The 16,161-nt window shown below is 32.5% G+C and overlaps 1 protein-coding gene across 1 annotated transcript in view; it reads right to left on the reverse strand.

The window, feature by feature from the left end:
- The window catches only part of Fancl (E3 ubiquitin-protein ligase Fancl), a 349,014-nt gene that overhangs the window by 23,501 nt on the left and 309,352 nt on the right, over nt 1-16,161 (reverse strand). The window contains exons 5-6 of the mRNA XM_072525735.1: nt 4,768-4,916; nt 3,261-3,834 (exon numbers count right to left, since the gene is read on the reverse strand). Coding sequence (XP_072381836.1) covers nt 3,261-3,834; nt 4,768-4,875 — 682 coding nt within the window. The 5' untranslated portion in view covers nt 4,876-4,916. The remainder of the gene's footprint in view (nt 1-3,260; nt 3,835-4,767; nt 4,917-16,161) is intronic.

Consider the following 16,161-nt stretch of genomic DNA (forward strand, 5'->3'; position numbering starts at 1 on the left):
TATCCCTTCCCTTCCCGCGGGACAAAATGCTGGACAAAGAACTGGATGGGACATCCCGCATCCATCACTAAACAACCAATATTATTCGCCTTTTTTTATGCTATTTTAATTTCAAAAACTAAACTACATATATTCTTTGCACTTCTTGGACTTTAAAATTTGCTATTTTTTTGCTAGAAAAGTAAAAATACTTTAATAAAAATAAATTTTGAATGTCTTAATGGCACTCAAAAGTGTGCAAAAAGTGCCTTAAAATTCAGCACTTTAACCCTAATTTTTAAAAAAATTTCCCCAGACCCAGAATTATGAGTTCTATAAGCCTTGCATCATTATCAGCTTCCAATCTTAAAGTTTTAAAATAAAAACAAAAATATAAAATCAAATTTTAAACTATGAACAAAAATACTACCTTCTTCTCACAGACCATGTGTCCATTATGTACGCTCAATTTTTTAGTGTTTTGTGAATTAGACACCATGTAGTCACTGCAGAGCACTTTTATGATATACAGTCAGTAGAAATTTCCAAACATTTATTATCTTCTCAAATGTTTCCTTGTTTTTCATTTGTTACTTAAGATAAAACTGGGTAACTGCTACAAAAGTAACTGACTCATGCAGTCATTTTTACCACCAAAAATAAGATGTTTTAACCAAATAATGCTTCAAATATAATGTGAAGAATAAATTTGAATTACGTTCCGCCAATGAACTTGCTTTTTTGTCCTTAAAAGTAGAAAAAAGTTTCAATTATATTGCTTAATATTCCGTCTAAAAATTTTAACTGTACTAATGCCCAAGTATCAATTTTCAAGTTTTAAACTGATTGATTTACGATAAGTAATCCGGTTGTAAAAATACCGGCATGTGCCTTATCTAAAGGACTGGACTTGCAAATGTTTAGTTTAGTTGTATCTTTGCAACTATAATAGCTTGTTTATAGATAGATGTGCATTGTGCATTGCTTTAATTTTGAGTTGTGTTGAAATTTTGTTGTGAGTAGTTATAATAATTGTAGTATTTTTTTGTTGTTTGTTTTTTTGAAACTGTCTATTTGTGTATAAAGAAAATGTTTAAACCATGGGAAAAATCACCTACAGTTTTTCGTGCATCGGAGCAAGAGAACCCAAGTAGTAGTAGAGAAAATATAGTACTCAACCATCTTTCAAGTGTAAGTGATACAAAAAACAATGACACTGAGACTGTAACTATAGAAAAGTGTTTCAGACTTCCAAAGAAAAAGATTGTTTTGAATGAACAATCTAAGAGAATTTGTATGAATGTTTACAAAAATCTTCAGCATGATCCTGAAAATAGTTGTAAAGGCACTATTATAAGAAAAACGGCCTTTCTAACAGGAATTCCGTATTCTACCATTAGCGACATCGTGAAAAGTGGTGTTAAAAAGAGAAAAAAAAGATTGGATGCTGGAAAATCTAAGCAAAATTAATATCGTGACTGCTAAATGTTTAAGGAATTTAGTTTATAAGGAATACAAAAAAAATGTAATACCAACAATTGATATTATATACAAGAAGCTTGTTGTGATGGGAAGAAGCTGCCCTAAAACCACTTTACATAGACGACTGAAAAAACTTGGGTTCAAATACAAAATCGTTGATAAACGGGTGGCTATTATGGAAAGTAGGAGGATAGTACACTGGCGTTTAGATTATTTAAAAACACTTCAAGAATATCGAGACCAACAGCGGACTATCTATTATTTAGATGAGACCGAAAGGTTCTGGGATGATTATTGTGCACTGTGGATCTGCAAATGGTTGGGTGTCAAATGGGTTAATGCTTTGCGGATAAAAAAAATAGGAAAATGTAGTGTGGATTATCATCAGAATATGAATTCTACTATATTCGAAGAATGGTTTAAAATACACTACATCCCAATATAAGACCGGGCAGTGTGATAGTTATGGACAATGCTAGCTACCACTCAAGGCTTCTCAAAAAAATTCCTAACAGTGCGTCTTCAAAACAGGAACTAAAAGATTTCCTCTCAGATAATGATTTGTATTTTGAAGACAAGTATAATAAGAAACAGTTACTTGAAGTGCTTCGTACTAAAACTTATAAGAAACAATATATACTGGACACTATTGCAATACAACATGGCCATACTGTTTAGGGTTACCATCTTATTTTTGCATATTCAATCCTATCAAACTTATTTGGGACAAGTAAAAAAACGGGTTCGGAGGAAAAATAGTTTTCCAAAATTTGACGCCAAAGTGGTAGATTTAATTCGATATGAACTATCGGAGATTACACGTGCCGACTGGAAAAAAGCAGTAAACCTTGTAGTGAAAGTAGAAAATGAGTACATAAGACTAGGACAATTATTTTCAAACAATGGACAACTTATTATTAATCTGGTGGATAATGACGATGATAAGAGCTCGCCTAAAGGAGAAATATTTTAGACAAGGTATGCTAATATGATGATTATAAAACAACTCAGTTTTTCATTATAAATTGTTAACTTTGTTTAAAACAATATTTTCTTAAATGTAAAATAATTTTCCACAGTTTCATCTATGTATGTCATTGTTAAACGCTAATAGGACTTTTCAACGCTTCTCATATGTTTCAGGCACTTGTGATATGGCATATAAATTTAATATATCTACGTCATACGTTATTGGTATCTAGTATATACTAATAACTATACATACCAAAGACGTATGAGGTAGATATAGTAAAATTGTATGACATATGACAAGTGCCTGAAACAAATGAGAAGCATTAAAAAGCCCTATAGAAAATGCCGTTGTATCACCTAGTATTTTTTCCGACAGGGTGGTAGAGTGATAATTTTTTTTACATTTCACTTTCAACCATTTAAAAAACAAAGAAATATAATGTTTTGCTTGTTTTTCCAAAATCAGATTTTCTGCTCTTTGACTATAATATACACATTACACATTGTTATTTTATGATTTAATACTTTTATCAAAAAATTTGTGTGGGTGAAACAACCAATATCACAAGACGTCCCTGGACATCGGTTACTTGAATTTCATAACATACAAATATTATCTGTTTGAATTTGCCGACGGACGTAATATCGATGGAATCGACTTGTATTTCTGAATATTGGTCATCTTCAGTACAGTGCAACCAAGAAGTTAGAAAAGGAGCATGTTAACTTTTTAAAGGATCACTACAGAGCCGATACCTTCTACCTTTATTTTACTATTAACCTTTTTCTTATATAGTTTGTGAATGAATAATGAATTTTAAATATACCTAGCCAGATTCTTCTAAAGTTGTATCTCTTCTTTGGTGGTACAGGATCCAAGATATTGCAATTTTTATCAAAATCTTCCATTAAATTAAAAAAGAGCTGCAGCCTTTCAACATTCTCAACGAACTGGTTATACACTACTTTTAAGTTGGAAGATTTTTGAAATTTTTCCATTTCACAAGGTAAATCATATTCTACTACCTCAAAAATGTTTCTGTCATCATAATTCACTTTTATTTCTACACTATGTTCCCTATTTGATTCATCAAACATTGTTATATTAATTTTACTCAAATCATAGGCTAAATAACTTGTTTTTAAGTTTAAATAAAACTTTGTGAATTCTACATATTCATATAAAACTTGTCTATAAGTATCACTGTGATTGGTAAGTTTATTTGTTGGAATTTTCAAGGAAATGTGGCTCTTAAGCATGTCTAAAACCATCACTATATCTGTAGCAGTAGTTTGTATACTGTTACTAAATTCTGCATCTATGAAGTTCAAGTTTTCTCCTGCTTCTAAAATGAAATTTTTTTGAGACCTTTGCTTAATGGTTAGTTGGTAGTCTTCATCCTAAAAGAAAATATATTTAACTGTAGTGTGGTATCTATTTTAGCCATCTTGAAATGTATGTCTTCAGATACAAAACAAATAGAGAAGCAAATAATGAATTGACTGGCCATGTGAGTCCATTTTAAACTTGGTTGTAGAAATAAATTTAAGACTTAACACAATCTATTTATTTAGCTAGCGACCACCAGTTTTGACCATTACAGTTTTCTGGTCATCATCAGGCCACCACTAAAGTACATTCTTTAAAATGATTCCGGTACAAGGTTTGTTGTAAATATGGTGTGTACCAAACACTCACTTATGCTAAAGTTTTGTATGTAGATGTTCAGCTTATTGTACATTGACCCAAAAGGGGAGGTTTCTTGAGGAGACCGTCTAGAAGCTGCCTTGTGTTGTGATTAATTGGAAATTAAATAGATGTTATTGTTTGTAACCATATACATGATGTATTAATAAAGATCTTTACATTTATTCTAGAGGTAAGTAGGTATATTTATGAAAATTAGGTGTTATTTATTTATTGATGAGTTGGAAACCTATTAAATGATGTATGGATACGGCTCTTAAAAAGGGGGGAAATGTTTGCATGGAAATATTCAAAAATTGGTTTTCAGGTCACTAAATAAGTAAATGAAAAAATGAAAACTTATTTTTAATTCTGATTTAATTTCGGTAGAAACTAGGAAATGGGTTGTAGACTTGTAAGTTCCTCAATGATGAAATAAACTTATTAAAAGACAGAAATACAAAATTACAATTAACATAGAAGCATATAGAAAACGCACAAGATACACACAGAAGAGACTACACAAATTGTAGATTAATTAATTCACTACATTAGGAGCAGATTGGATTTTAAGGGAGGAAGACAGCATTTCTTGTATTAAAACTACTATTTTTTTATGGTGTAAAAAATTTGCTATAGGTACTTACATTTACTTCAATTATTCCCTTGTATATTATTAAATCATCTTCAACCCTTTTTGATATGAATGGATAGTTAAGGAGGAGTTTAATCTCGATTTCATCTTTTGGGTCCATTTCACAGCCTCAGAAATCCAGTATTTGAATTGAACATTCCCCTAAAAGCAAAACAAGACTCATTTTTACAACTGACTGAACTGACAGCTGTTTGAACTTTTAAATTAGGTTGGCAAGATTAGAAAAGATTGGCTGACCTGTATACTGATTTTTAAACAGACCCTGCCTACTCTACCGTTCTCGTTACTAATTATAAAACATTAAATACAAGAAATACATTAAATAAATACATGAAATACAGTGAAAATATTGGGATAATTAAAATTTGGTTTATAGTACAAGTAAAATTATATACACTGCATTTATTAAATATATTACATAGAAATATGATACATTGGATTACTTAATATTAAATGATTATAATGTTCAATATTTACATTTTGGAAAAGACAATAAATCCAACCCTCTGTAAAGATATTAAGATACAAACTATTTACAGTCATTAGTAATAAGGAAAAAAAGAAGAGGAAGAAGAAATGCTTAACCGCCAATACCCGAGTCACAAACTTGTGAGAGTGCAAGTGACGTCACAAGTAAGGGTCTCAGGGACGTGGCGAATTAACCTCCAAATTCTTATTTTTTTCTTAAAATTTAAACTAGTAAATATACAAAAGAATGACTTAAATCAGAGAACAGCATCAAAAAGCGTTAATAAAAAATTGAAAAATAAAAAAACAAGAATTTTGATGGTTTTTTTTGTATATCTACCTATTTAGAAAATTAAGGTACATCAAAAAACGGATAAGATTTCGATAGTTACATACATGAACATTTAGATCACATAACAAAATGCATCGTTTACTTAGTCGGATCATCAAAATTTATTATGTTTTCCATAGATCAAGGATTTTTCAGTCGTTTATATGTTTAACTTCTGCATTTGATTTACTATATATTTTAATAGCTGATTACACATTGGTGAGTCAATTATAAGAGCTGCAGGTGAAACTAATGTCAAATTACTACGAACATTGTCGAATCTCCTGATATAAGGCTATTTCAAAGATTTGTCTCACTTAAATCTTAATCTAGAACAAAGCATACAAAAATATATTGTGAGTACTTGGCCTTTTTTTCCTGGAAGCCGTCTGTTATAAAGCGGTCATACTTCAGCCAATTGGTTTATTGTACATCTTTCATTCCTTCATGATACCCATTCCAGGATTCTGGAAACCTGCACCAGCTTATACGGATCTCGTGAATGGGGACCATATATATTTGGAGTCACTTCGTTCTCTCCAAAAAGTGTTTGCCCCCTATGATTCAATGCCTCGCAGTCATGTAAAATATGGTTGACTGTTTCAGGATCTCTACTACAGGGTATGCAGATCAAGTCTCCATGAAACACTCCCATTATATGCAGGTGTCCCTTAACTAGCGCCTGTCCAGTAAAGAAGCCTGTTATGACTCTGAGCTGATTCCTGCTTGTTTTCCGCAGTAGTTCAGCCCTACCAGCACACACCTGTCCACTATACATCTTGCCATGTGTTTGATCGGATATATTTTCGCAATGTGAGTTATATTGTCTTCGGGATCCAGGCGTTTTTCGGTCGCGGACGATGCTTTTTGGCCGAAGTTTTTGTAGCTGATTCTTTTCTGGCAAGTGCATCAGCTTTTTCATTGCCATATATTCCCCGATGACTTAGAACCCATACTGTCAAGTTCCACCAATCTTTCGAGTTCCTTTCGGCATTCTCACACTAGCGTAGGGCACAGCTTATGGGATATGAGAGCCCCTAGGGCTGCTTGGCTATCTGTGCATATATTGATCCGTTTCAGTTCAAAATTCCTCACGTTAAATTTTGTACAGCAAGATTTTGTCCTGGTTTACCACTTCTTTTGCCATACGCTAGTTTTCTTTAAAACCGTAAGTTATGGTATACAGTCCAGTCTGCCATGTCTCTAGTATCAGTTTTGTTTCAGATTCAGTGAAAGTGGAAACTTTATTTAAATAAATATAGATTATTTTGATGCAGGACAATATTAACACACGATTCTTTATGGGGCAATAATGATAACGGCAACAATGGGTCTTTCTTTGTCTCAAAAAATGTATTCTAAAAACACGGTGGCGGAATATTAGACACACACATATAGAGTAAAAACTAATCAATATTTACAGAACAGATTCTAATATTCTTATTTTTATGTTTGGAAAGTGAATTATTTGGTAGATTTACATCGTTTTTACATTATCCTAATATTTGGTTCCCAAGTTTATTCATCTCAAGTTAATTGGTGTGCTACAGCTACAATATAAGTCAATAGGTACAAAAAGACAGTGGTGTAGTACATAATAATTTTATTGGTTGATAATTTATTTTAAAAATTTGCATGTATTTCAGTTGAGTTCAATGACCAATACCACTTATGATCAAGGTAATAGAAGGGTAGTTAGTAGTTTTATGTTTGCGAGTTACTCTTATCAAGCTATGTTACTTTTCAGATAGCGTAATAGAAAAAATTAGAAATGTTTATAACTGGTTACGTAGACGGATTCACTATAGAGCATATAGGTACCTATTTCCATTTCCTATTATTTATTGTCTTGTTTGTGGATTAAATGGAAAATGTCTGTGTGTACTATTAAACGTCTCTGAGGTATATATACATATACCATTTCCGTTAAATCTTGTTTTCACTTGAAAATATTTTTTATCCTATCAACCATTATACATTTCTTTTTACAGTTTTTCATTGGCTTTTATGTTTCCACAATTTTCGTATGTTTTACTTTCTTTCCTAGGTTTCTTATCACCACATTCCTAATGCTTTATTTTACTTGTTCTCTATTTTGTAGCTTCATATTGTTTCATGATTTTCTCCTAATGAAATTACACTATTTACTGTCTCGAGAGTCATATCTTATTTCTTGGAAATGTTTAATAAACTTTTATCAGGTATTTATTTTTTTTTTTATATATTTCCATAATTTATTTTTAAATATTTTCCACGAAACGGATCGGATGATTCAAACCAACCATTATGTAATGTGATAGATTTGTTACGTTAAAATTTAGCTCTAATTGAATGGTAGCAATAAAAATAAAAATCTACATTTTATATTTAGTCCTAACATTAAAAAATTGCTATATTTAGGTGACAAAATATGTAAAAAGGGGGAAATGCAAATATGAAAATAATCGTCTAAAATCGGAATATTTATGATGATGGGATGATACCATTAATTTTATATACGTTAATAAAATATAAGTATATACGTTAATAAAAAATATCAATTTATTAAACGATGAGTTTTACACGATATTTTCTTAAATTATAGTATGAAATAATTGATTTACCGTTTTCTAGCGTCTCAACGCATTCCGGTATAGATGATTGGAATGAGTAGCACCCAGTAGTAAGTTTCTATCTCTTGTGGTACTGCTCATCCATCGGCCGATCCGATCCACCGGCATATTCTAGTTTAAATCGCAGACCCATTTTGGATTTTAATTGTTTTTCTTTGTCGAGATTCAAACTATGAAACCCACATCGAAGTGAATCTGCTGGCTTGCATGGCTTTCGGATCGACTCACATTAAAATGAAATTCAGTACCTACTTACCTTTTCAATATCATTCTGATTTTATATTACACAAAAAATTATGGAAAAAACAGCTATAACAGATTGCTGTATTTGAAAATATTAAATATGCAAAGGGAATACCTACTTGAGTAATAATAATCCGTAAATACCTACTACTGATTGAAACAGTTCAATCGAAGAAGAAATAAGGGCAAAGGATAGCAGTTGAGAGTAGTATTTCTTCGCACTAAATAAAATATTTAAAAGCTAGTTGGGAATATCAAAAATAAAAATTTTTAAACTAGAAGTAAGACCTATATCTAGTACCAAAGAATATAGACGCATATGCGTCTATATTCTTTGCTAGTACTGTATGGACAGAAACTTGGACTGCAAGGGAGGAGTGAAAATTAACTACGTAGGCGGGAGAGGAATTTTTTAAGAAAAATCGAGCGAGCTATTCACAGGTAAGGGATGTGGCGTATAATAAGTAACAACAGAATGGCCATGATGTATGGAGTACCCGACACTGGTACCGGAAATCAAAGCAGTCAGATTAAGAAGTCACATAAAGAATACCACACATACGATCGATTAAGAAACTCTACCGAGGAACTCCAGGAAGCAGAAGACTTCTAAAATGCTCGTCTTAGCTGAATGGACGGTGTTGGCGAAGATTTGAGGAAACTGGGAGTCAAAAAATAGCGACAAGGAGCTCAAGATCAATCTGCTTGGAGTCAGATAATTGGTTAGGCCCAAGCCCAACATGTGATATAACTCTGTGGAGGTGTGGAATTAACCAATATTAAAAAAATATATGGTTCGAGAAATGGAATAAAGTTAGTCGTAAAACTGTGTAAGTGTAACAACTAGCTTTAAGACATTAGAAAATCAAAGAAAACTGTGAAATCAGATTTGATATTGTACTTATAAACTTCAAATAAACATTAGATAAAGCTAAGAATCCAACATATAAACACAGAATGTAGTAAATATATAAAAGTAAATTTCTTCTTCTTTGCTATAAGCAATTTTGTGTGTTCTTGGGGGATTGTTGCCTCTATGGATTGTCACTCCATCTCTTGGGCGGTCGGCCAACACTTTTTCTACCGTTTGGTGATTTGTTAGCATTGCTATTTTAACGACTCTTGTGTCCGCTATTCTACTGATATGATTGTTCCATTCTTTTTTGTATTTAGTGTCCACTCGTTTATTCCCTGTACATTACATTTTGTTCTTATCTCGTCACTCCTTATGCGGTCTCTCAAGGTGTTTCCTGTAATTCTTCTCAGTATTGTCATTGCTGCTGTTTGCAACAGTCTCTGTGTTTTGGCAGTTGACAGTTAATGCGTCAGTTACGCCATATAGTGTTATTAAGGCGTCCTGCTAATCTATTCTAGGCTCTTACTTCTTTTTCAACGTCTCCATAGCTGGACAGTGTAATCCCTAAGTACTTTATTTTCATTAGTTGTTCAATGAGAACTCCATTGACTTCCAGTTTACATCTTATTCGGTATTTACTAATTACTCTTGTTCTAGTTTTCTGAGTTGAAATCGTCATGTCAAATTCTTTTACTCCTGTATTAAATGTGCGAACTAGTGTTTGAACGCTATCTTCATTAGTTACAAAATTAAATTTATAACAAATAATGAATTGGTTGCTCATGCGAGTGCACTTTTAGTGAGGTTTACACAAAAAATGGTACAGTTCTAATTAAAAGAAAGTCTCTCCTACCTTAAAAAACATCCAATCTGTCCCATATATAGTGAATAAATCAATCTATAATTTGTGTTTTGTAGTGTCTTACGTATGACTGGTTTTTCTGTATTTTCTATATGTTTCTATGTTCATCGTAATTTTGTATTTCTGTCTTTTCATAATAATTTTATCAACATCAATATATGAAAGTCTCCGGGTCAAAATGGACTCCGAAAAAGGATTGGATAGGTTGAACTCCATCATAGTAGGTCTATGCAGTAGGACGGAAAGAAACCTACGCAAGTGTGGACAGTGATGAACCAAAACCTGCAAAAATCACTTCCAGGAACCGAATGACAGTGAGACCGAAGATAAATCCGTGTAAACGAAAGAAACGTCATAGGATACATGAGTCAAATATCCAGCAGATCGGGAAACCAAGTTTTATCCATATCCATCATCTTTCTCGTTCCAAGCACGTATTCCCATATTTCTCATGTCTTCGTACTTCGTGTATCCAGGAACCTTGTTGTAGGTCTTCCTTTTCTTCTCTGACCAATGAGTATATCAAGAAGGGTTTGTTAGCTGGATCAGGTTGTTCCATCTGCATTACATGCCCTACCCACCTCAGACGTCCTATCTTAATGTATTTTACGATATCTGGTTCCTGGTATCCTAATTATGAGTACAGCAGACATTAAAATTGAAACCTGTAGTTTTTGTCGATCTAACTTGCGTAGAAAAGTAAATTCTTAAAATACCCATAAGAACATTGATGGTTTTTATCTAGAATACATGATTTCTTCTTCTTCTTCTCTCTAGCACTACAACGAGGTGGGTCTTCGCTGACTTAACAATTTGCCTCCACTTGCAACAATATTTCTCCACAGTGATCAAAATAGTAATCCTTGGTCATCCTAGCGGTATGCAGCGTGTCATACAGCTGGCACACCAGCTGTATGACACGCTGATCCTGTCTCTTGACATGGCCCGCCCACCTTAATCTTTCTGTCTTTATTATTTTTACTCTATCTGACTGGTTATATAATTGTTCTAATTCTCGGTTAGTTCTTACTCTGTGTTATTGTGTGGTGTTATCCTTAACTGGTCCATATATTCCTTCAAGAATTCTTCTTTATGCGACTCTTGATCGCTTCTCATGACATGTCTTCTTGATGGAGTTTAATGAAAGAGTATGTTTTGATAAAAAGATCACACGATCAAGTGCCAGAGATAAGTAGTGCCTCACCCGATAAGATGACTAACGGTACCATTCCGCAACAAACAACCGAGACAGGCGACATATAGGCAAGACTGATTGTGGTCTCTTTATGTCTGCTCGCAATGCTAGTATATTAATGTCGTTGTGCATGTCCGAGATAAAGACAAGCGACAAACAAATGTCGCCTATCTGCGTCTCGTCAGTCTACTTCAAGAGCAGTAGTGGTCGGTAGCTGCGCGACATTTCTGTTGCAGCACTAATTTGTACATGGTTTCTTATTAAAAATAATAACTTGACAAAGAAGAAGAATTGCTAATGGAGGTAGTGGCTAAGAACTCACCATTATTTGATCCTCAAGTAGAATCCTGCAAGGATATTATCTTACTAGAAAATATAAAATCCTCCGCTCCTCGTTTTAACCCTTTGCGGACGGATTTAATTATTTTGAAATTTTTTCGGTTTGGTTTTGAATAACTAATACAAATAAAGATAACAAATTATATTTTGTGTGAAACTTTTATTTTTGTTTATTATAAACCAAAAAAAAAACAGTTGGTGCTTATACGGGACCACTAGGGAATGACAACAATACATTACAATATAAAAAAAGAAGTAAAAAAGTTACTTTTGATGAAATTTAGAAAAACAATTCTAGTTTTTTGTTAAGCAAAGACCTACTTGACATGTCGAGCAATGCCATCTAGATCTATGGCGTTCTGCTCTCGTGCTGTAATTTGCACATCGAACCTTTGTGCCATGGACTGGCATATGTGCAACTACCTTAAGAAGATATGGTACACAAGACTATAAAATAAAGTAAAAATTACTAGCCTAAGATCCCACTGCAGGATCACTATGTTCATAATAAAGTTAGTCAAGCTCACATTTGTACATACATTTAAAATTATGAGAATACATTGATATTAGGTTGCCAGTCAAACAGTGGCCGCAAATATTTTTAATTCAATTAATAGTAACATTATTTTTTCTTATAAAAGTTACATTTTTTTCAAAAATTGTCGCAACCCCCAAGTGCTTTATTTTTTTTTTAATTTCAATCTCCTCATTGGTTTATATTTTTCAGATTCTGGTTTTTATAACACTTTTTCGTACTGTACTTTGACGAATTTAGTTCGAGCTGTGATGCCAGGGTACCAACCACTTATTATATTATCAATCTAACTATATCAAGTTATTAGATCTATTATATTTATATTTAAAATAAACACAATATTATCATTTGTCATAATTGTGATTAAAAACCAAACCAATAAAATATTAAAAATCTGCATACTTTAGTCTAACAGAATATTTTTGAGGAAATAAATGCTGATTATAGAAAGGGAATTAACAAAATAGAATAATATCAACTGTACACATATGAAAACTTTATTTTATTTAAATTTGAAGCCTCATAAATACTCTATTTTACACCGATTTTTTAGCCTAAAGGAAAAATGTTATTTATTCACATAAAATATTCCCAACTACAAACGAAGGCGCATGCATAAACGTCAAATAAAACGTTTTTTATTATTTTTATTATTACTATGTACGTATGCATATATATTTTTATTAATATATTTGGTAGTATGAGAAGTAACATCCTGCGCCGATTAGGGCACTGCTATCTCAAAAAATATTAGTTCTAGAAAGCGTAACCTTTTTAAATTTCAAATTTTAGGGCAATGCAGCCAATATAATATTTTTGACAGCTGCATTAAGTTGATTTGTTTGAAAAAATGACACATATGGGGAATAACGATTTTCGATGTCTCATTAAACATAATTTGAGGAATAACTCGGTAACAAAAGAAAAGCTGGATAAATATTATGGGACTAAAGTCCGTGTTAGAAGGACAAATATTTGATCAAATTAGTTCGACCAAACTGTAGTACATTATAATAGGTAGGTATAGAGAAAAGAAGAAGAAAGTCAAGCAACACATATAATGTCAATTGTCTGTGTAAAAAGGTTTATAATCATATGTTCACTGTTAGTTAAAAATACAAGTTGTATAAAGCTAAAACTATGTTTAATCATTTATATTCTTCCTCCACATCACACTAATTTGGCGACGAGCATGGGATCATTTCTTGGTATGATAAATTATTATTCTAAATTTATTCCAAATTTGGTAGATAGGGTGAATCCATTACATAAACTTCTAGAAAAAAATAGCAAATATTTATGGACAGATAATTGCCAAAATTCATTTGATGCTATTAAGAAGGAGATAACTTCGAGTCAGGTGTTAATGCAGTTTGATCAAAATAAACCTATTAGACTGGTTTGTGATAGTTCAGAATACGGGTTAGGTGCTGCATTATTGCGTGTATTGCCAGATGGATCACAACGACCAGTTTGCTTTATATCAAGGGTCTTAAATAAGACAGAGAAAAATTATGCAACGGTTCATAAAGAAGCCTTAGCAATTGTTTGGGCAGTACAGAAGCTTTATCATTACTTAGCAGGTAGAAAGTTTGAAATCTTGAGTGAACATAAGTCCCTGCAGGCACTTTTTGGTGAGTTTAAAAGTCTCCCGAAAATGACCTCCGCAAGGTTACAGCGTTGGTCATTGTTTCTGCCAGGATTTGATTATGTTTTTAAATTTATTAAAGGAGCTGACAATGTGCAGGCAGATGCTTTGAGTCGACTTCCCCTAGAGAAAACAGTAACCGAAAAAGAGGAAGATGTTGATTATCTACATTTTATAGAAGGGTTGGCTCCAATTGATACCCTCAAGATAATGGTAGAAACCAGGACAGATTCGGTGTTAAGTCGTTTTTTTTAACCATATTAGGTAGATTCCCGGAGACAGTAGATGAAATAATGAAACCGTTTTTAAATAGAAAAGAAGAACTATTTGTGGAGAAGGGGATGATTATGTGGAGATTTCGAATAGTAGTGCCAACAAAGTTAAGAAAACAATTGCTGTTAGAGTTGCACAATACACATGAAGGAATTTCCAAGATGAAAGCAAATGCACGAGCTTATTTTTGGTGGACAAGTTTAGATACAAACATTGAATCTTATGTAAATAATTGTAAAATTTGTTTAGGGTTTAGAGCAGAACCAAGTAAAGCTAAGTTAATATCATGTGAAAAGGAAACATGTATGTTTGAGAGGGTGCATGCTGATTTTCTGGGTCCCATAAGAAATAAAATGATTTTGATAATCATTGATACTTTTACAAAATGGCCAGAAGCATTTATTATGAATAATTTGACCGCTGGGCAGACTATTGAAAAATTGAGAGATTGTTTTGCTCGGTTTGGTTTACCTAAAGTAGTCGTTACAGATAATGGCCCTCAATTTTCATCAGGTGAATTTTCACAGTTTTTACATAATAATGGTATTAAACACTTTACATCGCCACCATATCATCCAGCAACAAATGGGTTTGCAGAGAATTTTGTTAAGACATTTAAAAATGCTGTTTTGAAAGGATTGAAGGATGCTTACAACTGTAATAATTCTTTACAAACTATAATCAGTAAGTTATTGGTCCATTATAGAAATTCAGTACACTGTACTACAGGTGTATCACCTTCCAGTCTTGTATTTAAACATAAAGTTAAAACCCGATTAGATTTGTTATGGACATGTAGTGAGCATCAGAGTTCTAAATTAATTGATAATAAATTAAATAGTAATAGACGAATTGAAACTTTTCAAGTGGAGTTAAAGTCCTTTGTAGAGATTATAGTTATCCTAATCGCAAAACATGGGCAAAAGCAATAATAGATGAACTTTTAGCTGACAGGATATATTTGTGTAAGTTAACACAGGAGGGTTTAATTTGGAAAAGACATTTAGACCAGATTTTGCGAGATAAAGGATCTTATTCTAACTACGATAGTCTTAATGAAACCATTGTAACTGATATAACTACTAATAATAATACAATTAGTACCAGTGTTGGACCCCTCTCAGCTGTAAGAGAGGGGGGAGTGTTAAAACAAAGTCATATTGAAGCGAGGAATTTTGAAGAGTCTGGTAATGAAGTAGCAAGTGAAGCAGTGGTTAGTGACGTTAATTAGAAACCAGAGACCAAAAAAGTGTGACAGCAGTTCCAAGTAGACCAAAAAGAAATGTAAAACCACCTGTGCGTTTAATCTTATAGTGGGGAGGTATTGTAGTATATTATAATAAACCCTATTCATTCTACAAATTCCCAATCGTCAATAGAACCACGTGTAAGCCAAACAGGGTCGTACTGATGTACGACCTATGTATCATATGATTTTTTAAAATATTTACTTTTGAAACTGTTAGTGTAAGAATTTCTTGAAATTTAATCATTATATCACAATTAAACTAAACTCTAAAAAATAACACGACCAGTAAATAACTTAACAATAACTAAATATAACACAATATATTAACTTAAAAATCAACACGATACAATTAGAATTTAAAATGATGGCAAGTTGGGATCTGTAACATGAGAATCTGTCTCGCTTACGGTAATAAATTATATTTTATAGCCTCTTGACGAATAAGACGGCAAATATCAACACGTGATCATGTTTACTGATGGGAATTTGGTAAACGAATAAACTTTAGAGAAAAGAAGAAGAAAGTCAAGCAACATATGTAATATCGATTGTCTATGTAAAAAGGTTTATAATCATGTTAACTGTTAGTTAAAAATACAAGTTTTATAAAGCTAAAACTATGTTTAATCATTTATATTCTTCCTCCACATCACACTACAAACCAAAAAATTGACAGCATATGACGCCATATCCTGAATTTGATCAAATCTCTTAAAAATAGAGGATCTTCTATTTTCAAGGTTAGACTGAACAAACTTTAATTTTGATTGGTCGA

Source organism: Diabrotica undecimpunctata, chromosome 3 (assembly GCF_040954645.1).
Source record: "Diabrotica undecimpunctata isolate CICGRU chromosome 3, icDiaUnde3, whole genome shotgun sequence".
Taxonomy (NCBI): domain Eukaryota; kingdom Metazoa; phylum Arthropoda; class Insecta; order Coleoptera; family Chrysomelidae; genus Diabrotica; species Diabrotica undecimpunctata.